This window comes from Rhincodon typus, chromosome 3 (assembly GCF_021869965.1).
Source record: "Rhincodon typus isolate 14 chromosome 3, sRhiTyp1.1, whole genome shotgun sequence".
NCBI lineage: Eukaryota > Metazoa > Chordata > Chondrichthyes > Orectolobiformes > Rhincodontidae > Rhincodon > Rhincodon typus.
In genome coordinates this window covers 36,710,257-36,734,668 of record NC_063334.1, presented here as the reverse complement: position 1 = coordinate 36,734,668, position 24,412 = coordinate 36,710,257, and the positions used below count along the sequence as shown (strand labels likewise).

Below are 24,412 nucleotides of genomic sequence, written 5' to 3'. Positions count from 1 at the left end.
GAAGCCCTACTCTAAAATGATTTTCAACTGACTTTGCTGCTGAAAAAATAAACAAAAAATAATTTGGCATTAACAACATGAGAATGAAATAAATGGATGCCTGGGAGCAAATAGTATAACCCTGTATGTTGAATGGCTTAGATGTTTCATAAACCACATCAGCATTTATGGCTGTTCTCTGAACTCAGTGTGAGGTTACCACATGATAACTGCTGTCAGCTATATCTAGTATAGGCACATGTTCCTGAACAGAAACCTGTTTTGTTCCTGTTCTTAGCCATAATAGATAAAAATGATGCAAGTGTTATTCTGCATGCCTACAGTCTAGCTGACAGGGTGAATAATCACAATGTATTTAATTGTATACTACTCAGCAGGTAGTCATCAGAAAAGATATTATTTACTTAAAGCAAAAATGCAAAGAAAGTCCACATTTGGTATGTTGGACATCCTGTTTTTAAGCTTAGTTTCTGTGTCCCTGATAGTGGGATTCTATTCTCTGGGCATGTAGCATTGTGGGAAGATATTGGAATTTCACCATCAAATTGCTGTAAAAGTGCCTTCGCTACATGTGACCATTCATGGTCTGTTCTTAAAATATTTCAGAGCACTGAGAAGGTAATGGTCATGAGGGACTAAAATTATTGTGACAGGGCAATTCACAGCAGATTTCAGTTATTATTCTTATTTCACATGTCATGGTAGAATAGTTTGAAATGTTCAGCTGCAATTATTGCCATAGGCACCTCTTTCTGTGGCACTTCAAAATGACTCTTTGGAAGGCTTTCCTTAAGCACTCCCAAGCAGGGTGCCCCACTTTTAGTCTTCTGCATGTCTCCGCAATTTGCTTCAACTCTAAACCATCAAATGATTTCTGTGGTACTTCAATTATAGCCACTTGCACATTCCCAACTTTTACACTTCACCTCGGGTGGCTGCGTTTTCAGTTACCCAAGTATTAAATTCAAGAATGTTTATGTTCAAACCTCTCTGATTGTCCATCTCACTCCCTACATTTACTATGCATCTTAAAACTTATATTTTTACCTGTCATTTTATTTCCTCATGTTTCTTGCTGTCAATTTTTATTTGATAATTTTGTATGTGATGCAATGCCAACCACTATCAGTTTGATTATCATTGTACAGCCAACAGCATCTCACCACTGCAAAAAAAACAAAATAACTGAGAAGAGAAAAAAGGGCTTTCCACCATGTGGTCTGAACTTCCAATCTTCAGAATTTTGTTTATCTATATCCTTTACCACCCACTGTATATTTTTTAAACTGTTTGTCTTTTGTCAGTCTTATGTGTGTGTGCACACGCATGTGTTTCAATTTTAACATGGTATAGTTGTTGGATGGATTAGAAATTGTTTCTTTTATTATTGCACCTCGAGTATTGTATACAGCTTTGATTTCCTTACTCAAGGAGAGATGTGGTTGTATTGGAGGAAGTTCAGAAGAGGTTTATTAGATTAATCCCAGAGATGAGGGTCTTGCCTTATGATGAGAGATTGAGCAGTTTAGGCCTATTCACTCTGAAGTTTAGAAGAATGAGAGGAGATCTAATTGAGGTATGAGGTGCTGAAGGAGACTGACAAAGTAGACTTAGAAAGGATACTTCCACTTGAGGGGCAATATAGAAATGAGAGGTCATAGTTTTAGGCTAAGGGCTAACAGATTAGAAACTGAGATGAGGAGAAATTACTTCTCTCAAAGGGTTGTGAATCTGTGGAATCACTACTCCAGAGTGTGGTAGATGCTGGGACATTGACTAAACTTAAGAAAGAGACAGACATTTTTAATTAGTTATTGACTAAATTTAAGGAAGAGATAAACATATTTTTAATTAGTTATATGTTGAGATGTTAGGCCAAGATGAGAACAGCATGATCGTATCAAATGGCAGAGCATGCTCGAGGGAATGAATTGCCTACTTCTGTTCCTGGTTCCTATTTTCTTATGTCAAATTTAACTGCCTTACAATAAATAGCATTTTCATTTATTGTTTATGAAAGAACCTGCTTTGGTTTCCTTGCGCACTGGGCAGCGGTCATTTAGGCAAATCAGTCATTTTGTTGATCTCACGGGAATTCTTATACTTTTCACATTTTCTGAAGCATCACACTGATCGCTTCCACTGCTGTAAATATTGATGCAAGGTAACTATTGAGCATCACTGCCATTTCCTTATTTTATTAACAATGTCTTTATTATCAGCTGTCAATTGATCCATATTGCTTCTGACTGCCCTCTCTTATCTGAAATTATTGTAACTCTTTCTCATGTTGGTTTTGAGATCCCTTGCAATTTTCCTTTCTTCTATCTCTGGCCATCTGTTTTACTACCTTTTGCTGTTCTTTGCACCTTTCCTATTTGCCAAGTCCTGTACTTTACTTTCCATATTGTTACGACCAAGTCAGAAGCTATGAAATTACTTCCCCTTCTTTCCACTCATAATCTGGTAACAGCTTGAATTTAAAATGGATGTGATTTTGCCAATTTAAGAACTGAATTTTCTCTGTGAAAAACTTTGCCTCAGAAATAAAGTCAGCCTGGTTCCTTAAGTTAATAAGAGTTAGTTTAGTTTCTAAAAATCCTTCAAAGATACAGGAATTATTAACAGAATATCTATCAACTAGTGCAAATCCAACGTGCACGCGATTCTTCTAAACGTACAAATCAAAGATGATACATCTCTGCAGAATATCAAATCTTGACCAATTAAAATTTAAAGTCAAACTAAAAAATTGTTTGTTTTATGTGCAGATGCTTGTTTATGCTGAAGTACAGCTTTACACAACAGCTGCTGGACAGGGGATTTCTTTCTGGATCTGCGCAGCTGACAGATTTCTCTTGTTCTCTTGGAAATGATTGACTTGGTTCAGAGTTCTTTCTTGCATTAAGAACTCATGGTTTGCAGCAATGAAATCAGAGGATAGAGTGGGAGAGATGTTCCATGCCACCGACCCTGTAGCCAGAACCAAGAAGGAGAAATCCATCTCCCCACCCTCACTGCTCAACAACTATTTACTTTGGGTCTGCCTACTATGCTTTGACAGTTGAATTAATCAAATTTGCTTTGAACGATTTACAAGCTCTTCTTTCTTTAAAAAAAGAATTATGGATGCTGTAAATCAGAAACAAAAACAGAAATTGCTGGAAAAACTCCGCAGGTCTGGCAGCATCTGTGGAGAGAAATCAGAGTTAACGTTTCGGGTCCAGTGACCCTTCTTCAGACTTCAGAGCTTTTCTTTCTGACTATTAGTTCAAATCCAGTAGCTTTACTACATCCAGGGACTGGGTCAGATGTCCTCCCTCCAAAAGGTTTGAAGACGTGGCATCTACATGAAGCAGCTTGTATTTTTCACAAACGTTACATATTTGCTGCTGCAACCACAAGCTTTTGCTTTGAAAAGTGTAATTTCAAAAGTTCAAGATACATATGCCTAATATTACAAATTAGCTTATAGATTTTGAGGCTAGTAATTCTGCAGTGATTAAGTTATCTCCTGTCTCGAAAGCTTGTCCACCATTGGCAGGGTGCAAGTTTGGATTGTGATGAAATACTCATTACATACTGGCATGAGTGCAGCTCTAATGATACTCCAAAACTCTCCACCATCTCAGACCAAGGAAATCCAGCTGACTGAAATCCCATGTAACACCTTTAACATTCATTCCCTTCACCATATATGCACAGTGGAAGCAAAGTATGCAATCTATAAAATGGACTTCAGTAACTCACTAAGCTTTTTTCAACCACATCTTCCATACTCATGACCTCTGCCACTTAAAAGGCCAAATGCAAAAAATACATGGGAATGTCACCACCTGCAACCCTCTTCCTAGATACACACGATGCTGGGTTGGCACTAGATTGTCAAACCTTCACTGTTGCTGGTTCAAAATCTGGAATCAAAATCTTTCCTAACAGCTTTCTGGGTGTACCTAAGTCTAATGATTGCATGGGTTCAAGAAAACAGTTTTGTGTTCAATCTTTGGATAATGTTCCTTTAATGGTTCAACATGCAAATAAACCAAATGCCTGCATGCTTATAGTTTAGCTCAGCTTCTCTGAAATGTAGCACTCAAGGCATAGGCTGTGTCCAGAGATTACTCTGTACTGCATATATACTATAAATAAAATCACCAGAGATCTTGAAGTAAACTGAATCCACATACCTAATTTGTGTTACATTTAGATAACGCAAGATTATTATTACAGGCAGCTTCCCAACTCTTCCCAAGGACAATTCAGAGCGGATAGTAAATGCTTGTCTAACAAATGATACTCACATCCTATGAATTAAATAAGAACTTCATAACAGCATACCTTTCCTCTTAGTTTTATGTTATTTCTCAAGTCTTTGGTAGTCCATGGTTGTATTTTTTGACAAGTGGATTTTTTCTACTTAATAACATAAAATGACCCTGTATCATGTTAGCTTGCTACAAATATATAGATGAGGTCACACCTGGGTCAGAATTTTATGGCTCCTACAGCAGGTGACACTCAGGTTAGGTTAAAATAAAAATGCACTGGTTGATCTTTCCACTGCCTTCCTGCTCATCGCCAACATGTCCACAATTTTATGAAAGATGAACGAGGCTTAGAGAGTTCTGACCACCTTTAGTCCAGTTCATTAACAGAGCTGTGCCCAATCAGATTGGCCAATGGCTCTGAGATCAGACTCTTCCTCAGTCAGGGACAAAGTCCTACGTCAAACTCGTGTTGAATGGCAGTGGAGCAGTTGGCATCAGTGAGGATGCATTACCACCTTGCCATCAGTGTGATTCCTCCCTAAGGAATACTGAATGCAGATCTGGCCTTCTTATCCAGCCAACCCGAACCTCAGTATTGAAGTGTGTTATTGATAGTGACTGTGGGGTCCTGGAGTACATAATCACAGGTGGGATGATGCAAGATGTCTGTCATCTTCAGACAGAAGTCAGGCCAAAGTCTCCTGAGTCTAGCACAAAGACAGCAGTGAGTTGCTGGATGCCATCCGAGCCCTGAGGCTAGAAAATAACAAGTAGCTGCACGCCTTCTGGAGTAGTTGTATTGAGAATACACAACTCAATAAACAAAAGTTCACTCAGCACCTGTTCAGTAACCAAACCTCGGTACCAGCTTTGTGCTTTTGGAAATTGAAGAGATGACTAACTATCTGAAATTGGACGTGTGATCCTGTGACAAGATCTTTGACTGCGAGAATTTGAGGTTACACTCTTACATTCTCAGAATATTGTTCTTCACTTAAAAGGTTGTCAATCTTTGCAATTTTCTAGCCCAGAAAGCTGTTAATGCTTAGTTGTTGATTAAATCAAGACTGAACCCAAAAGCTTTTTGGTACAAAAAAATTAGATTGACATGAGGATAATATGGGAGGGTGCAGCTGTGAGAGAAAAATCAGCCTTGATTTTGTTGAGTGATGCTCCAGATTTGATTGATAATTTGCAGATAGGGCCAGCAGAAAACCTGCTAATTTTACCCTCAGTCCCGTACCTGAAACTCACCTTTTAACTTTTGCCATTCAGTTTCCTGAGAAGTGTAATCTGGACAGGTAGTAGAGGAATACTAAAAGCAAAATAATGATGAAGACATGACACTGCTGCTTGATTCCACACTCACAGCAACTAGCTCAGACACATTGTGTGTATCTTAGAAAACAGATCAGGAGTGGGATCGGTACATGGTAGGACAATGGGTATGAAGATTCTACAGCTGGGACTCGGTGCAAGAATATTGTGAGTGCAAGCTGTCTGGATAGGTCTGTACAGCAACATCTTTAGTTTATTGGAAAGCCTGTAAGAATGCCTGTACTGGTCACCATCAAAGAGAATACCGTCATATGAATTAGAAACTGGGTGCAGGCCACTTCGCCTATCAAGCATGTTCTGTCATTCAATAGATCATGGCTGATCTGATGACTTCCACATTCCCACCTAACCCTTATCACCCTTTTATGTTCTTGCTTATCAAGAATCTCTCTTCCTCTGCCTGAACAATATTCAAAGACTCTGCTTTCATCAAAAATAGTGAACATTGTGCCAATCTGATTCAAAACAAAACTTCTTTTCAGAAAGCGTTGGTGATGGGGGTAGGGAAGACAGTTTCACTAAGACCTTAATCTTACTGAACCAAAGGTTTGTCAACAGCACTCACCTGGTGGGAGGTATTGACTATGTCCAGTGGAATTTACAAGAACGTTGGTGTGAAAAGTTGCATCAAATCTTTCATCAGCACTGTCAAAGAAAGAAACAAAATCATTAAAAAAAGGGATAAATCTATTTACACATTAACATATTAACAATTAAAAAAGAATGCCAGAGAACTCAGCAGGTCTGAAAGCATCTGCAGTGATAAAAACAGAATTAACATTTCAAATAAGGTATGACTCTACTTCAGCACTAGTTCAGTTCAACTCTTTTCCATGTTGTCTCAGACCCAAGCACCAAGGAGGAGGCTCTGCATGGCTCAGGCCATGTGTTGGGTGGTGACCCTCATGACCGACTGCACGTGTTATCTAGCCTGTTCCTCCACTATCCAACACATTCCCAACTCTGGCCAGCCCAGCGTCCTGATCCCTTCCCTCCTCAACCCAATATGCTCGGTTCGCACTAAACAACTGCACCTCCCAGTCACGAACCATTTCAACTCCCCCTCCCATCCTGCAGACAACATGTCCATCTGGGCCTCCTGAAGTGCCACAACGATGTTACCCGAAGGTTGCAGGAACAGCAACTCGTATTCCGCTTGGGAACCCTGCAGCCCAATGGTATCAATGTGGACTTCACAAGCTTCAAAATCTTCCCTCCCCCTACCGCATCCCAAAACCAGCCCAGCTCGTCCCCGCCTCCCTAACCTGTCCTTCCTCCCACCTATCCCCTCCTCCCACCTCAAGCCCCACCCCCATCTCCTACCTACTAACCTCATCCCGCCCCCTTGACCTGTCCGTCCTCCCTGGACTGACCTATCCCCTCCCTACCTCCCCACCTACACTCACCTTTACTGGCTCCAGCCCCGCCTCTTTGACCGGTCTGTCTCCTCTCCACCTATCTTCTCCTCTATCCATCTTCTATCCGCCTCCCCCTCTCTCCCTATTTATTTCAGAACCCCCTTCCCCTCCCCCGTTTCTGAAGAAGGGTCTCGACCCAAAAGTCAGCCTTCCTGCTCCTCTGATGCTGCTTGGCCTGGCCTGCTGTGTTCATCCAGCTCTATACCTTGTTATCTCAGAAACCCTACTGACGTTGTTTTGATATTGAGTCTATGGACCTGACAAATTAGCAGTGGTGGAGGATAATCCATTATTGAGTCTTAATGAGAAGAGACACTTGTCTTAACACAGGATGTAGCTTATTACATGATCACAAATTTGTAATCTACTTTGCTAAATTAAGTGTAATTAGAAAGATGATGTAAGGAGCCAGAGATGACATATCAGTCTCCATTTGTACCTCATGTTTCTTTTTCACCCACAGACTGTGCGATGCTATCTGGTTGAGTGGAGATTAACGTAACTTCAACATTTACTCTTACAAAACCTTTAATTTAAATACGACAAGAACCTTGGTGTTCCCCTACCAGTGACGTGAAGAATTGAAAACTGAATTCTTCACTTGAATCCCTCAGCTATGGCTGCCAAATTAAAAAGTCAAGTGACCCTTTGTGTGAATCATGAGAAAATGTCAAGGATGCTATTAGGCAGTTTGGAATGACTGCAGGAAACAAGTAAGAATTAGATCTGGTTACATCACCACCTTAAACCTAGGATTCTCTCAAGGTGGTGGGGGAGTTGATAATGTTCTCGCAAATTGTTCCAGTGTATTTACAGCACAGAAACAGGCCATTTTGTCCAACAGGTAATTAGATCCTCTCACTCTTTCTCTCAGCCTTCTTCATCTAATCCTATCAGCATATCCTATTCTTTTCTCCATGATGTGATTATCTCGCTTCCACTTAAATGCATTTGTATGAGTTGTTGCATATGGTTCTGCGAGGGTTGATACTGAGGCTTGCCAGAAGCAACACTCATTACGACGACGTATACGGACAGAATAGTTTAGGATCTCAGAATTGCAAGATCTAACAATGAGGCCCTCCTCAAAATCTCTGTGGCAGTTTCTATAAAATCAATGTTACGCAGAAATTGTTGTTTAGCAAAAAAAAAATTATCTTGTTAACTACAAGAGACCTTTCCAGTCAGACCAGGAAGCGGTTTTCCTCTCCCACATTAGATCTAACAGACCCTGTAGCTTCCTACAATTAAAAAGATGGTAGCCATGAACAGTAGTTCGTATAGCACAGTGGGCTGGCATGCCCATACAAGATTACTTTCCTCCACTACTCCATGTATAATGAGTCCCACATTCTGACATGCATGGAGTAAAGAAATTTTCTCTGAATTCCTTAATAAATTTACAAACCTTAGTTTCAGACTCCACCATCAGTGGAATAATTTTCTCTACATCTCCTCTATCAAATTCCTCTCAGGATCTGAAGACTTCTCATCAAGCTGTCTTTTCTGGAAAAAGGACCCCAGCCTGATCAGCCTTTTTTGGTACATATAATCGGCAGTTATAGTATTATTCTAGCAATTTCTTTGCACTCTCTTTACAGTTCCCAAGTACTTTTTTAAAAATAGAATTAGTTACATGTTTCCAAGTGTAATCTAATGAAGATTCTATGCAAGTTTAACAGAATTTCTCTGTTCTTTTTCTTTTTTTTTGGAAAGAAACCTCATTACTCTTCTAGTCAACACAGTATGGAGCTGGAGGAGTACAACAGGTCAGGCAGCATCAGAGGAGCAGGAAAGTCAACATTTCGGGTCGGGACCCTTCATCAGTACAGGGGAGGGGAAAGGGAGCTGGAAAATAAATAGAAGGAGGAGGGGTGGGGCTGGGGAAAGGTAGTTGGGATGGTGATAGGTGGATGCAGGTAGGGGATGGTGGGGATTGGTCAGAGGGAAGGGTGGGGCAGATATGTGGGGAAGAAGATGGACAGGTTGTGTCAGGTCAAGGAGGCTAGAGGGGGAAGGGGTGGGGCTGGGGAAAGGTAGGTGGGATGGTGATAGGTGGCTGCAGGTAGGGGGTAGTAGGGATTGGTCAGTGGGAAGGGTGGGGCAGATATGTGGAGAAGAAGATGGACAGGTTGTGTCAGGTCAGGGAGGCAGGGATAAGAGAAAGATTTGGACATAGGATGAGGTCGGGGGTAGAGAGATTTTGAAACTGGTGAATTCTATGTTTATGCCATTGGGCTGTAGGGTCCCGAGGTGGAATATGAGGCGTTGCTCCTCCAGTTTGCGTGTGGTGTCATTGTGGCACTGGAAGAGGCCCAAGACGGACATGTCACGCAGGGAGTGGGAGGGGGAGTTATAATGGTTAGTGACCAGAAGGTGTTGTCGTTTGTCATGTACAGAGTGCACATGCTCCACAAAACAATCCTGGAGTCTCCATTTGTTCTCACTGATGTAGAGGAGGCCACATCAGGAGCAGCAGATACAGTAGACCAGTTTGGAGGATGTACAAGTGAACCCCTGTTGGATATGGATGTTTGTTTTGGGTCTTGAATGTAGGTGAGAGAGGTGGTGTAGGGGCAGGTGTAGCACTTCCTGCGGTTGCAGGGAAAGGTGACAGGGGTGATGGGTTTAGTGGGGAATGTGGAGCGGATAAGGGAGTCATGGAGTGAGTGGTCCCTATGAAAGGCAGATAGGGGTGGGGAGGGAAATATATCTTTGGTGGTGGTGATTCCGGAGAAGAATATAAAGGCAGTAGGAGTATACTTGCAAAATCAAACAGAACTCTTCTAAAAAGCGAGTTCCAGAAAATATCAGTATTTTCACCATTTGATCTGAACTGAGATCTCTCTTCGAGAGCAAAGAAGAGGGCAGCAGAGAGAGGTGCAAACTAGGTGAAGGTAGATGATAGCTGTCATAGGGCAGTTGAGGACAACATGCAGTTGACGTGTGAGGATGTCATACAACACAGCATGCCAACCCATAGCAACAGGTCCCCTGACAGAAGCGGCCAGAGGCAGCACCATACTTCCCATGGAAAATTAAGGAGGTGGAGTACTCCTTGGGAAGATTGTTCATATTGGGTAAAGAATCAGAGTAATTTGACATACAGACACATTACTCTCCGGAAGTTGCAATGCAGGTTGATGAGGCCAGTTAGAAGTAGAAAAGTATTGAGAGATAGTAAGAACTGCCGACGCTGGAGTCAGAGATAACACAGTGTGGAGCCAGAGGAACACAGCAGGCCAGGCAGCATCAGAGGAGCAGGAAAGTTGACATTTCAGATCGGGTCCCTTCTTCAGAAATGGGGGAGGGGGAAGGAGCTGGGAAATAAATAGAGAGTGGAGGGGTGGGGCTTGGGTCCCCTCCACCAACACCCTCACCTGCTTAACAGAACTTGTCCTTACCCTCAACAACCTCCTATAACTCCTCCCACTTCCTACAAACTAAGCGGGTGGCTATAGGAACATCCCCATACATATATCCACCCCAAGACAGTCTCCAACCCCAATCGCAGCTCTACACCCAACCCCAGCCTCAAGCCCTGCAGGGTCTTCACCATCCACCATCCCCCCGCACCCCCCAGACCTCCCCCTCACTAAAGACGAATAGTCAGTGCTCAGCAAAGGATTCACCTTCATTCTCCTACGCCCACACATCGATGAATTCTGTTCACGTCTGGATGTCGAACTCTTTTTCCGCTGCCTCCGTATCCACATTTATTTCATTAACCGGGAGTCTAACCCACCCTCTACATATCCCTTCTCCCACCTCAAACACACCCCCTCCTCCTGGACACCACCCCAGGCCTTCCTACCTCCCTCGACCTCTTCATCTCCAACTGCCGTTGCGACATTAATCGCCTCAAACTCTCCACCTTTCTCACTCACTCCAACCTCTCATCCACAGAACATGCAGCCCTCTGCTCCCTCTGCTCCAACCCTAACCTCACCATCAAACCCATGGATAAGGGAGGCGCAATAGTGGTATGGCACACTGACCTTTACATCACGGAGGCCAGGCGCCAACTCTCTGACACATCCTCCTACCGCCCCCTCAATTACGACCCCATCCCTAATCACCAAACCATCATCTCTCACATCATCAATAAGCTCATCACCTTGGGTGACCTCCCACCCACAGCCTCCACCCTCATCGTTCCCCAACCCCACACCACCTGTTTCTATCTCCCTCCCAAAATCCACAAACCTGACTGCCCTGGCCGACCATTCTGCCCCTAGTTTTGGACTCCCCTAACCTGGCTATTCACCCTATCCATGTCACTCATGATTTTACAAACCTCTACAAGGTCACCCTTCAGCCTCTGATGCTCCAGGGAAAATAGCCCCAGCTTACTCAGCCTCACCCTATAATTCAAACCCTGCAACTCTGGTAAATCTTTTCTGAACACTTTCAAGGTTAACAACATTTTTCCAATACAGGGAGACCAGAATTCAATGCAGTATTCCAAAAACGGCCTAACTAATGTCCCATACAGCGTCAACATGACATACCAACTCCAACACTCAGTGCACTGACCAATAAAGGCAAGCATATCAAATGCCTTCTTCACTACCCTATCCACCTGCAATTCCACTTTCAAGGAAATAAGAACCTGCACCCCAAGGTCTCTTTGTTCGGCAACACTCCTAGGACCCTACCATTAAATGTATAAGACCTGCCCAGATTTGCCTTATCAAAATGCGAAGATAAGGATTCTGGGTAATCCAAGATGGAGGACAGGAAAAAATTGTGGCTGTAAGAGCTCCTCCTTTTTTGAGGTATTTTCAGTGTTGGAGCTGATTTCCTGATTAGGGGAGCAGCAATTACTGTTATAAGCTGTTGCGTTGTTTTGGAATTTTGGGGGGAAAAAGATCAAAACAACGACACTTTAAAAAAAGGATGCAGGGAGACAAAGGTAGTGACCCACATGGTGGGAAGTGAATCAGTGGAGAAAGAAACCTACACTACTGTCTGACCCAGTAGTGAACCTTCACTGCTACTGCCTCTGCTGTTTGATTTCAAGTATCTCTGGACATTGGAGTTCATCTATGAAAAATAAACAAACAGTGAAATTCACAGCTGACCTTGGAGAAATCTGTGTGGGGAGATCACACCAAGGGAGCAGCTAAATGGCTAGTAATTTTTTTGTAAATACACAGTAGTGAGTACAGTGGTTTCTTTTTGATTATATGTTTTTATTGTGATGTCTCTTGATTAAACTTTAAAAATATAAAACATAGGTACTAAGTTATCCTGGATCAGTGTTTCCAGAGCAATAAGATTGTGCTATTTGCTGGGACTGTAGATTGTTAAGGTGCAAAGATGGACTTTAGTAGAGTGATGTGCTCTTCCTGTTGGATGTGGGAGATTAGGGAGAGTTTCCACGTTACTGATGAGTATATCTGCAGGAAATGTGTTTGTTTGTGATTCCTATTGGATCGCATGGATCGGTTGGAATGGCAGTTAGAGGCAATGAGGAATTTACAGGAGCGAGGGAGTGTGTTGGATGGCAATTGCAGGAAGGGAGATAAACTGAAGATACAGTCAGGTAGATGAGTGACCTCAAGGAAAAGTAGGAAAGGGAAGCAGGTAGTGCAGGAATCTCAAATGAGTATCCCCATCTCAAACAAATATGCTGTTTTGGAAAATGTAGGGGATGATGGCTTCTCAGGGGAATGTAGCAGTAACAACCAGGTTTCTGGTACCGAAACTGGCTCTAATGTAATGAGGGGTACATCAGGTTCCAAGCGATCAATTGTGATAGGGGAATCTCTAAACAGAGGCACAGACAGATGTTTCTGTGGCTGACAGCGAGACATCAACATGGTGTGTTTGCTTCCTGGTGCCAGGATCAAGGATATCTCGGGGAGGGTGCAGAATATTCTCAAAGGCGAGAGGGGCCAGCAGAAGGTTGTTGTACAGGACATAGAAAGAGATAAGGACAAGATTCTGAGAAGAGAATATAGGAAGTTATGCAGGAATTTAAAAAGGAGGTCCTCAAGGGTACTAAAATGTGGATTACTCCTGGTGCCACAACCAAATAAGGGTAGGAATAGGAGGATAGAACAGATGAATGTGTGGCTGAGGAGCTGGTGCAGGTGCGAAGGATTCACATTTTTGGATCATTGGAATGTCTTCTGCGGTAGAAGTGACCTGTATAAGAAGGATAGATTGCACCTGAATTGGAAGGGGTCTAACATACTGGCAGAGAGATTTGCTAGAACTGCTCGGGAGGATTTAAACTAGTAAGGGATTTGAGGGGGAGGGGGAGGGGGAGGGGTGGGACCCAGGGAGATAGTGAGAGAAGACAGCAGTCTGAAACTGATAGAGTTGGGAAAAGGAGTAAGTCAAACAGTCAGGGCAAGTAGGAACAAAGCAGAGAACAAGGTATCAATTAAACTGATCAATTAAACTGCATTTATTTCCATGCAAGAGGCCTAACAGGTAAGGCAGGTGAACTCAGGGCATGATTGGGAACATGGGACTGAGATATCATAGCAATTATAGAGACGTGGCTCAGGGATGGACAGAACTGGCAGCTTAATGCTCCAGGGTACAGGTGCTATAGGAGGGATAGAAAGGGGAGCGGCATTTTTGACCAAGGATAACACTACTACTGTACTTAGGGATGATATTCCTGGGAATATATCCAGGGAAGTTACTTGGGTGGTACTGAGAAATAAGAAAGGGATGATCACCTTACTGGGATTGTATTATAGACCTTCCAATAATCAGCAGGAAATTGAGAAACAAATTTGTCAGGACGTCTCAGTTATTTGTAAGAATAACAGGGTGGTTATGGTAGGTGATTTAAATTTTCCAAACAGACCGGGTAATCCCATAGTGTTAAGGGCTTGGATGGAGAGGAATTTATTAAGTGTGTACAAGAAAATATTCTGATTCAATATGTGGATGTTCGCACTACAGAAGTTGCAAAACTTTCCTGGGAAATAACGCAGGGCAGGTGACTGAGGTATCGGTGGAGGAGCACTTCGGGGCCAGTGACCATAATTCTATTAGTTTTAAAATAGTGATGGAAAAGGACAGACCAGATCTAAAAGTGAATGTTCTAAACTGGAGGAAGGCCAATTTTGATGGTATTAGGCAAGACATTTGAAAAGTTGATTGGGGACGGATGTTTGCAGGTAAAGGAATGGCTGGAAAATGGGAAACTTTCAAAAATGAAATAACGAGAGTCCAGAGACAATACGTCCCAGTTAGGGTAAAGGGCAAGGCTGGTTGGTGTAGGGAATGCGGGATGACGAGAGAAATTGAGGTTTTGGTCAAGAAAAAGAAGGTATTGACAGCAGAGATCGAGTGATTCCCTAGAAGAGTATAAAGGCAGTAGAGGTATATGTAAGAGGGAAATCAGGAGGGCGAAAATGGGACAAAAGGGTTAAGGAGAATCCAAATAGCAACATCTTGAAAAATGTCCATATTATAGAGGAGGAGTTGCTGGAACATCTTAAAACACATAAAACGTGGATAAATCCCTACGACCTGATCAGGTGTACCCCACAACTCTGTGGGAAGCTAGGGAAGTGAATGCTGGGCCCCTTGCTAAGATATTTGTATCATCGATAGCTACAGGTGAAGTACCAGAAGACTGGTGGTTGGCTAATGTTGTGCCACTCTTTAAGAAAAGTGGTAAGGAAAAGCGAACTATAGACAGATGAGCCTGACATTGTTTGAGGGAATCCTGGGGGACAGGATTTACATGTATTTGGAAAGGCAAGGACTGATTAGGAATAGTCAACGTGGCTTTGTGTATGGGAAATCATGTCTCACAAACTTGATTGAGTTTTTTGAAGAAGCAACGAAGATGATTGATGAGGGCAGAGTGGTGGATATGATCTATATGGACTTCAGTAAGGCATTCGACAAGGTTCCTCATGGGAGACTGGTTAGCAAGGTTAGATCACATGGAATACAGGGAGAAGTAGCCATTTGGATACAGAACAGGCTCAAAGGTAGAAAACAGAGGGTGGTGATGGAGGGTTTCTTTTCAGACTGGAGACCTGTGACCAGCGGTGTGCAACAAGGATCGGTGCTTGTTCCACTGCTTTTAGTCATTTATATAAATGATTTGGTTGTGAACATAGGAGGTATGATTAGTAAGTTTGCAAATGACACCAAAGTTGAAGGTGTCGTGGACAGTGAAGCAGATTACCTCAGAGTACAATGGACCTTGATCAGATGGGCCAAAGGGACGAAGAGTGGCAGATAGAGTTTAATTTAGATAAACATGCGGTGCTGCATTTTGAAAAGCCAAATCAGGGCAGGACTTATACACTTAATGGTAAGGTCCTGGGGAGTGTTGCTGAACAAAGAGACCTTGGAGTGCAGGTTCATAGTTCCTTGAAAGTGGAGTTGCAGGTAGATAGGATAGGGAAGAAGGCATTTGGTATGCTTGCCTTTATTGGTCAGTGCATTGAGAATAGGAGTTGGGAGGTCACGTTGCAGCTGTACAGGACATTGGTTTGGCTGCTTTTGGAGTATTGATTGCAATTCTCGGCTCCCTCCAATAGGAAGGATGTTGTGAAACTAGAAAGGGTTCAGAGAAGATTTATAAGGATGTTTCCAGGGTTGGAGGGTTTAAATTACAGGCTGATTAGCCTAACCTCAGTCATGGATAAGATTTTGGAGACCATTGTAAAGGATGAGATTGCTGAATATTTGGAAGTGTATGGTAAAATAGGACAAAGTCAGCATGGTTTCATCAAGGGGAGGTCATGCTTGACAAATCTGCTAGAATTCTTTGAGGACGTAATGAGCAGGGTAGACCAAGGAGAGCCAATGGATGTTATCTACCTGGACTTCAAGAAGGCCTTTGATAAGGTGCCACACAGGAGGCTGCTAAGTAAAATAAGGGCCCATCGTGTTAGCGACAAGCTGCTAGCATGGATAGAAGATTGGCTGTCTGGCAGAAAGCAGAGAGTAGGGATAAAGGAGTCTTTCTAAGGATGGCAGCCAGTGACAAGTGGAGTTCCGCAAGGGTCAGTGCTGGGACCACAACTCTTCACTTTGTACATTAATGATCTCGATGAAGGAACTGTGGGCATTCTGGCTAAGTTTGCAGATGATACAAAGATAGGTGGAGGGACAGGGAGTATTGAGGAGGTGGCGAGGTTGCAGAAGGACTTGGACAGGGTAGGAGAGCGGGCAAAGAAGTGGCAGATGGAATACAACGTGGGAAAGTGTGAGGTCTAGCACTTTGGTAAGAAGAATAAAAGCATGGACTATTTTTTAAATGGGGAGAAAATTCAGAAATCTGAAGTGCAAAGAGACTTGGGAGTTCTAGTCCAGGATTCTCTCAAGGTAAACTTGCAGGTTGAGTCAGTAGTCAGGAAAGCAAATGCAATGTTGGCATTTATTTTGAGAGGACTTGAATATAAAAGCAGGGATGTACTCCTGAGGCTTTATAAGGCCCTGGTCAGGCCACATTTGGAGTATTGCATGCTGTTTTGGGCCCCATACCTCAGGAAGGATGTACTGGCCCTGGAGCAAGTTCAGAGGAGGTTCACGAGAATGTTCCCAGGAATGGAAAGCTTAACATATGAGGAACGTTTGAGGACTCTGGGACTATACTCATTGGAGTTTAGACGATTGAGGGGGGATCTAATTGAAACTTTCAGAATACTGAATGGCCTGGACAAAGTGGATGTTGGGAAGATGCTTCCATTGGTAGGAGAGACTAGGACCCGAGGGCAGAGCCTTAGAGTAAAGGAAAGACCTTTTAGAATGGAGATAAGGAGAAACTACTTCAACCAGAGAGTGGTGAATCTATGGAATTCACTGCCACAGAAGTCTGTGGAGGCCAGGTCATTGAGTACATTTAAGACTGAGATGGATAGGTTCTTGATTATCAAGGGGATCAAGGGTTACGGGAAGAAAGTGGGAGAATGGGGTTGAGGCACTTATCAGCCATGATTGAATGGCGGAGCAGACTCAGTGGGCCGAATGGCCTAATTTCTGCTCCTACGTCTTATGGTCTCATGGTCTAACTGTAGGGAGATGCTGAATAGGCTGGGGCTATTTTCCCCGGAGCATCAGAGGCTATGGGGCGATCTAATAGAAGTTTATGAAATCATGAGGAGTATAGACAAGGCAAATAAGCAAGGACTTTTCCCAGGGGTGGGTGAGTCCAGAACTAGAGGGCATGGGTTTAAGGTGAGAGGGGCAAGATATAAAAGGGACCTTAGGGGCAACATTTTCATGCAGAGGGTGGTGTGTATCTGGAATGAGCCGTCAGAGGAAGTGGAGGAGGCTGGTATGATTACACCATTTAAAAGGCATCAGGATGGATATACGAATAGGAAGGTTTAGAAGGATATGGGCCAAGTGCAGGCAAATGGGACTAGATTTATGTAGGATATCTGGTCGGCATGGACAAGTTGGAGCAAAGGGTCTGTTTCTGTGCTGTATATCTCTATGACTCTATAATCTCATATTTATCTAAATTAAACACCATCTGCCATACCTCGGCCCATCTGATCAAGATCCTGTTGTACTCTGAGATAACCTCCTTCACTGTCTACTACACTACCAATTTTGGTGTCATCTGCAAACTTACTAACCATACCTCTTATGTTCACATCCAAATTATTTATATAAATGATAAAAAGCAGTGGACCCAGCACCAATCCTTCCGGCACAGTGCTGGTCACAGGCCTCTCGTTTGAAAAACAAGCCTCCACTACCACCCTCTGTCTCCTTTCTTTAAGTCAATTTTGTATCCAACTGGCTAGCTCTCCCTGGATTCCATGTGATCTAAACTTTCTAACCAGTCTACCATATGGAACTTTTTCAAACACCTTGCTGAAGTCCATATAGACAAAGTCCACTGCTCTGCCTTCATCAATCTTCTTTTGTCCCTTCTTCAGAAAACTTAATCAAGTTAGTAAGATACGATTTCACACACACAATGTCACGCTGACTATCCCTAATCATCCTTGCCTTTCCAAATACATGTAAATCCTGTCCCTCAGAATCCCCTCCAACAACTTACCACTGACATCAGACTCACTGGTCTATAGTTCCCTGACTTTTCCTTACCACCGGTCTGAAACAATGGCATCACACTAGCCAGCCTCCAGTGTTCTGGCACCTCACCTGTGGCTATCAATGATACAAATATCTCATCAAGGGGCCCAGTAATAGCTTCCCACAAATTTCTGGGGTACACCTGATCTGGTCCCAGGGATTTTTCGACATTTATGCCTTTTAAGACATCCACCATATCTTTTCAAGATATAACTAATTATTTCCCTAAGTTCTCTAGCTTCTATATCCTTCTCCACAAAAAACCCTGATGCAAAATACTCGTTTAATATCCTCCCCATCTCCTGCAGTTCCACACAAAGGCGGCCTTGCTGATCTTTAATGGGCCCTATTCTCTCTCTAGTTACTCTTTTGCCCTTGATATATTTGTAGAATCTCTTTGGATTCTCCCTTACCCTATTTGCCAAAGCTATCTCATGTCCCCCTTTTGCCCTCCTGATTTCCCCCTTGAGTATACTCCTACTGCCCTTATTCTCCTCTCGGCATTCACTCAATCAGGACCTAGATCTATCCCTGACATATGCTTCCTTCTTTTTCTTGACCAGAGCCTCAATTTCTCTAGTTATGCAGCATTCCCTAAACCTACCAGCCTTGTCCTCCACACTAATAAGAACATACTGTCTCTGGGATCTCGTTATCTCATTTTTGATGGCCTCCCACGTTCCAACCATCCCTTTACCTGTGAATAGCCTCTCCCAATCAACTTTTGAAAGTTCTTGCCTAATGCCTTACTCCAATTTGGAACTTGAACTTTTAGATCAGGTCTTTCCTTTTCCATAACTACTTTAAAACCAATAGAATTATGTTCACAATCCCCAAAGTGCCCCCACTGACAGCTCAATCACTATTCCCGCCTTATTTCCCAAAAGTAGGTCAGGTTTTGCTCCTTCTCCAGTAGGTATATCCGCATATTGAATTTTAAAAAAAATTGTACACACTTAACAAATTTCTCTCCATCCAAGCCCTTAACACCATGGCAGTCTATGTTTGGAAATTTAAAATCCCCTCATATTACAACCCTATAATTCTTACAGATAACTGAGATCTCCTTACAAAATTATTTCTCAATTTCCCACTGACTATTGGGGGTTCTCTAGTACAATCCCAACAAGGTGACCATCCCTTTCTTATTTTTCAGTTCGACCCAAATAATTTCACTAGACTTACTCCCAGGAATATCCTCCCGAAGTACAGCTATAAATATTATCCCTAATCAAAAACACCACTCCCCTCCTCTCTTGCCCCCGCTCCATCATTCCTACATCATTTATATCTTGTGACATTTAGCTGCCAGTCCTGCGCTTTCCTGAGCCATGTTTCTGTAATAGCTATGATATTCCAGTCCCATGTTGCCAACCATACCCTGAGTTCATCAGCCTTAGCTGTTAGGCTTCGGGGATTGAAATAGATGCAGCTTAATTTATCAGTTTTACTTCATTCTCTGTCTTGCTCAACTGTACCAGCCTCAGATTTCTCTCTTTTCTCACCATCTCTTTGGGGCCCAACACCCACCCCCAAAACCCCTCCCACCTTACTAGTTTAAAGTCTCCAAAGTAGCACTAGCAAATTTCTCTACCAGGATATTGGTCCCCTTCCGATTCAGCTGCAATCTATCCTTCTTATACAGGTTACTACTACGCCAGAAGATATACCAATGTCCAAAAATATGAATCCCTGCCCCCTGCACTAGCTCCTCAGCCACACATCCATCTGCTCTTTCCTCCTATTCCTACTCTCACTAGCAGGCGGCACCAGGAGTAATCCAGATATTATTACCCTCAGGGACCTACTTTTTAACTTCCTGCCCAAATTTTGTACATTCTCTCTTCAGTACCTTGTCCTTTTCCCTTCCGATGTTGTCGGTACCAACGTGTACAACGGCCTCCTGCTGGTCACTCTCCCCTGTGAGAGTAGGTAAATTTAGCTAAGCTGAATTTCATTTATCAACCATGTTTATACAAATTCACTTTGAGATAATATTGATGGCTAGCCCTATCAAAACAAGGAAGGCAACAATAATTTTAGCCCTTGATTTATAAGCGTGGCAGCGCAGTTCTTATAATTAATAGATTCAGACGTAAATGACAAGCATTTAGAATCTAAAACCTGATCTTAAATGAGATATGAACTATGCATGTTCTTGAAATATAACAGTTTGGTTATTTTTGTGATGTATGGCAAAATAGGTTCCCATAGCAGCCTCCCTGTAATTAGTTCAGGAACTACTGCACATAGAAATACATCTACTTATTGTTCATTGAAACTGCATTGAATAATTGGAGCAAAATTGGAGTACAGCCATCATGTGATTCCTATGCATGTTCTCACAGCTGACTTATTTGTTGGAAATTAGGAAGGATATGTGCACCATGTCATTTGTATGCTTTAAGGCTCCTGTTCCAATCCAGCATCAGCTCTTTGTTATTCAATGATGTTTAAGGATCACAGCTGGTAGGGCCACCACTTATTGGCCGTATCTGAATACCCTCGAGATGATAATGGTGTTGTGAAAGACAATCCACAATGCTGCCGGGCAGCATGTTTCAGGATCCTAACCCAGAATCGATGAACTTTTTTTAGACAGAGGGTGGTTTGCATGTAGAATGAACTTCCTGATGAAGTGGTGGATGTGGGTATAATTATAACGTTTAAAAGACATTTGGATGGGTCCATGAATCAGAAAGATTTGGGGGAATATGGGCCAAGAGCAGGCTGGTGGGACTAGTTTAGTTTGGGATTATGTTCGGCATGGACTGGTTGGACCCAAGAGTCTGTTTTCGTGCTGTACGAGTCTATGAAAGATTGGCAATATAGTTCCAAGTCAAGACACTGTGTGATGAGCAGGCAACGTTGGAAGTGCTGCTCCCATGTATCAGCTGCTCTTAGCCTCATAGCTGGTAAAGATCATGGGTCTGGGAAGTGTTCTCACATAAACTTAGGCTTGTCATTACATTGGGATGTGGATATAAAAGGAATAATCCCCTTGTGGAAAATATTAGGACTGGAGTCCAAGGAAACAGTAACAACATTGCCTGTATTTTTCCTTCAAACAAAATTGCAAAAGCCTCTGTACTCAAGTTCTTCTACAGGATGCATTATTAGAGCTGTATCTGTTCAAAACTTTTATTTATGCTAGACTCGTCCCTACATATTGAATTATACTCAGTAGTGAGATCAATGGTTGCATTTTTAATGTCACATTGCGCTCTCTAAACCTGAGCAAATGTATTTCCCTGGAAGATTTTAAGGGAGATTTATCAAAGTATATTGAAGTGCCAGAAAGTGTAATCTATTGGGGCATCATATAATAGTGGGCTCCAAGTTGAATCACTCTACTGTGTTAGCTTTCTAAGGTGGAACGAAAATCAGACGCTACCATATTCTAGCACCTGACTTAACAAAACTAATAGAGAGATGCTAGGAAGGATGTGTGCACCATGTCCTTCACATAAAGTAGACGTGATGCTGAAGACTTATCACATAAAATAATTTTATAGGATAATATCTTATGTCTGTAGAACTTACTATACCAGACCCTGAGCAAGTTCGTCATCCTGACTTGGAACTCTTTTGTCATTCCTTCATTGTGGACTCAAAATCCTGGCACTTCCTGCCTAATTATGGTAGAGGTATTGACTCCTCAAGACAGGAAAGAATCCTGTTCCTTTGAACATGAGCATGTGCTTTGATCCTTGTTTAGCACAGTGCAGCAAAGTAACCATCACTAGTACTTAGACAGCAAAAGTCACCATAGTCCTAACAGATCATACAACTATTCTCTCATTACAGATAGGAACTGGTGGTGGTTTAACCAGAGGGTCATCACATGAAGGGAAAGCTTGAGAAGAAGAGTCCTTTCATGGTAACATTGAGCCAGTGTGGGAACTGAACCCACGCTGTTGGCATCACTGCATTGCAGACTAGCCATCCTGCAAACCAAGCTGAACCGACACCACCCCCCACCCCACCCCATTTTACGCAGTACCTTTTAAACGTAATGAAATATGCCAACCTGTCAGCAGGGGTGTTCCAAAATAAATCTGACACCAAGCCTTAGAGCCACTTTAGAAAGCAAAGTTATGGAGTGAAGGACTAGTTAAATAGCTGATTTAGGAAAATACAGCAGTTCAGATGTTTGGAGGGAGTAAGGCGACAAGAGCAGCTACATGTTGTGATTTGCAATTCCAAGCCAGTCATGCTGCTTCCGACATCATTCATACTGGTTGAGGTTTTCAGAAGCTCGAGGTGACTGTGTTTTGCAGTCTAACAGGGGAAGAATAAACCAGAGATGACATGCTGTGTGACTGACTTCAGGAACACTGTCAGTTCAAAAGTGACGCGATGCAAAACTACCAGCTGCAAGTGTGTCACGTCGTTCCCTAAAATTGAGTTTCAGTAACTTGGTAGCCGAATTATACTCCATAGTTTTGTACTGATACAGGGATAACTTCAGGACGCACAACAAATTGCATAATGTTACTGCATGACAAGATTGCTGCCAAATGTCAAATTAAGAGATGTAGAAGGAAAAGTGAAGAATGTTGTTCACTGCGCCATTAGGGATCCTTTCAAAATAATCAAAGCTGTACATACTGCCTGCATTTTCCCAATTTGAATGCAATTTTGTACTGGTGCCATCCATGGTCACTTTGTTGTAGCCCATGCCAGATGCTAATTTGGTGAGAATGCCAGTGCGGCTATTAGGATTTCTCAAGTGTTCACTGTTTGTGTGCAGATTGGGAAGATTTGGACATGAGCCGCAGTATGTAATGGTGGTTCAACTCCAGGAGTGCTGTCTTCAACCACAACACTCCAGCTAACTCCTGGTCTTAAACATGTACAACATGTGCTCAGCAACAGGAAGGACAACACACAGTCCTTCCTTTCCTGTACCATTTCAAGGTATCGTCAACTACTCAATTTATTTATTGATCAGTTTCTATTGGCTCTTTCTGAGTTTGTAGAAGTGCTCTGTCTTTTATTAACTGTTATTTCAAGAGGGTGAAGTCAAAAGGGAATGCTGCTGTATGTGACAGGGTTTTGACTTCAAAATTTTTGCTCAAACCATCTAGTCCCTGTAATAGATCCTCCAGTTACCATCTCCCTGGACTTCAGCATGAAACAGCGATGGAGCTACAGAAGAGAATAAGCTGACCACGGAGAAAGGCAGATGGAGAAGATTCTCAGCGGGATGCCTTACCCACCCAAGGTACTCCAGGGCATTTCTCACATATCAAATGGAGTGAGGAGGTGCTCAGTGAACTCTACCACCTCTTGCAGGCAGACCTGTAGCTGCAGAGCAGGGCAAGGAAAATACTGAAGGTGGTTGTGAAGGCAAGATGAATGTACCCTAAAGCCCTTCAAGTTAGGATCCATCCAGCTGGAACAGACAACATCTGTAACATCTCCCAGTTTTCCTTGAAATATTGGATGCTCAACTGATGGTGAGCGCCATCTGCTCCATGAACTAAAGGATGTGCGCTGCACCTGTCCCTCCAACATAGTACTCAGTGCCTTTTGTTGTAAAACACTTTTGTCCTGCAATAGAGAAGAGAGTGTGCCAATGAGTTTGGTACAATGTATCTGGGCACATGGCTTTGACGAATGAATACCTGCTGTCAGCGCGTGCAAGCTGTGTGAGACACTTGCAGCAGTGCAGTTTGTGAGGGTGAAATGAAGCTATGAATTGTTAAGTATGTATCATAATTGATAGAGATTGTTGATAAATGAATGATGAGTTGTGTTGCATTGCATTGAGTGAAGCAGTGACAGTGCCATATCCTGAAGTCCAGTGTGCACACAATACAACAACTACTTCCACTGGGGACAGCAAAGACCACTTAATGTCTCCTCAAAATGAGGTTCCTACGCTTACATGGGCCTAAATGTTCTTTCAGTACAGTACTGACAGAGTGCATTTCATAATCTCTGCTGTTATTTTCTTGATGCTCGTGCATTTTGGCGAAGTTATTAATAGCCAACATCTCAGGGGTCCTCTCCTGCCTGGGTCTGAGCAGGTGACTGGTCCCTCTTCCAAGTGCCAGTGACTTGGCGTGTTTCTTCTTTGGCCACCTTTGGAGAGGTGACAGTGACATGCTCACCAAGATGTGCTCCTGACTCTAACCTAGCTATGGCACCCATTGAGGTGTCAGTATTGGAGCTGGTGGAGAATTCTGGAGACAGCCTTGCCAGGTCTTCCACTGAGGATCTGTGGCTTCTTCCTCATAAATAGATGTTGGCTGAAGGGGGTGCTCTCTTCATGGCAGATCCACCCTGTGGATGCCTTTCATGCCTGCAGAAGATAGGAGAGAGAATGAGTTGGCATAT

General features: G+C 42.8%; 1 protein-coding gene across 1 annotated transcript in view; it reads right to left on the bottom strand.

Annotated features, from left to right (window-relative positions):
* The window catches only part of chrna8 (cholinergic receptor, nicotinic, alpha 8), a 148,059-nt gene that overhangs the window by 62,557 nt on the left and 61,090 nt on the right, over nucleotides 1-24,412 (bottom strand). Inside the window, exon 5 of the mRNA XM_048620319.1 lies at nucleotides 6,172-6,251. Coding sequence (XP_048476276.1) covers nucleotides 6,172-6,251 — 80 coding nt within the window. The remainder of the gene's footprint in view (nucleotides 1-6,171; nucleotides 6,252-24,412) is intronic.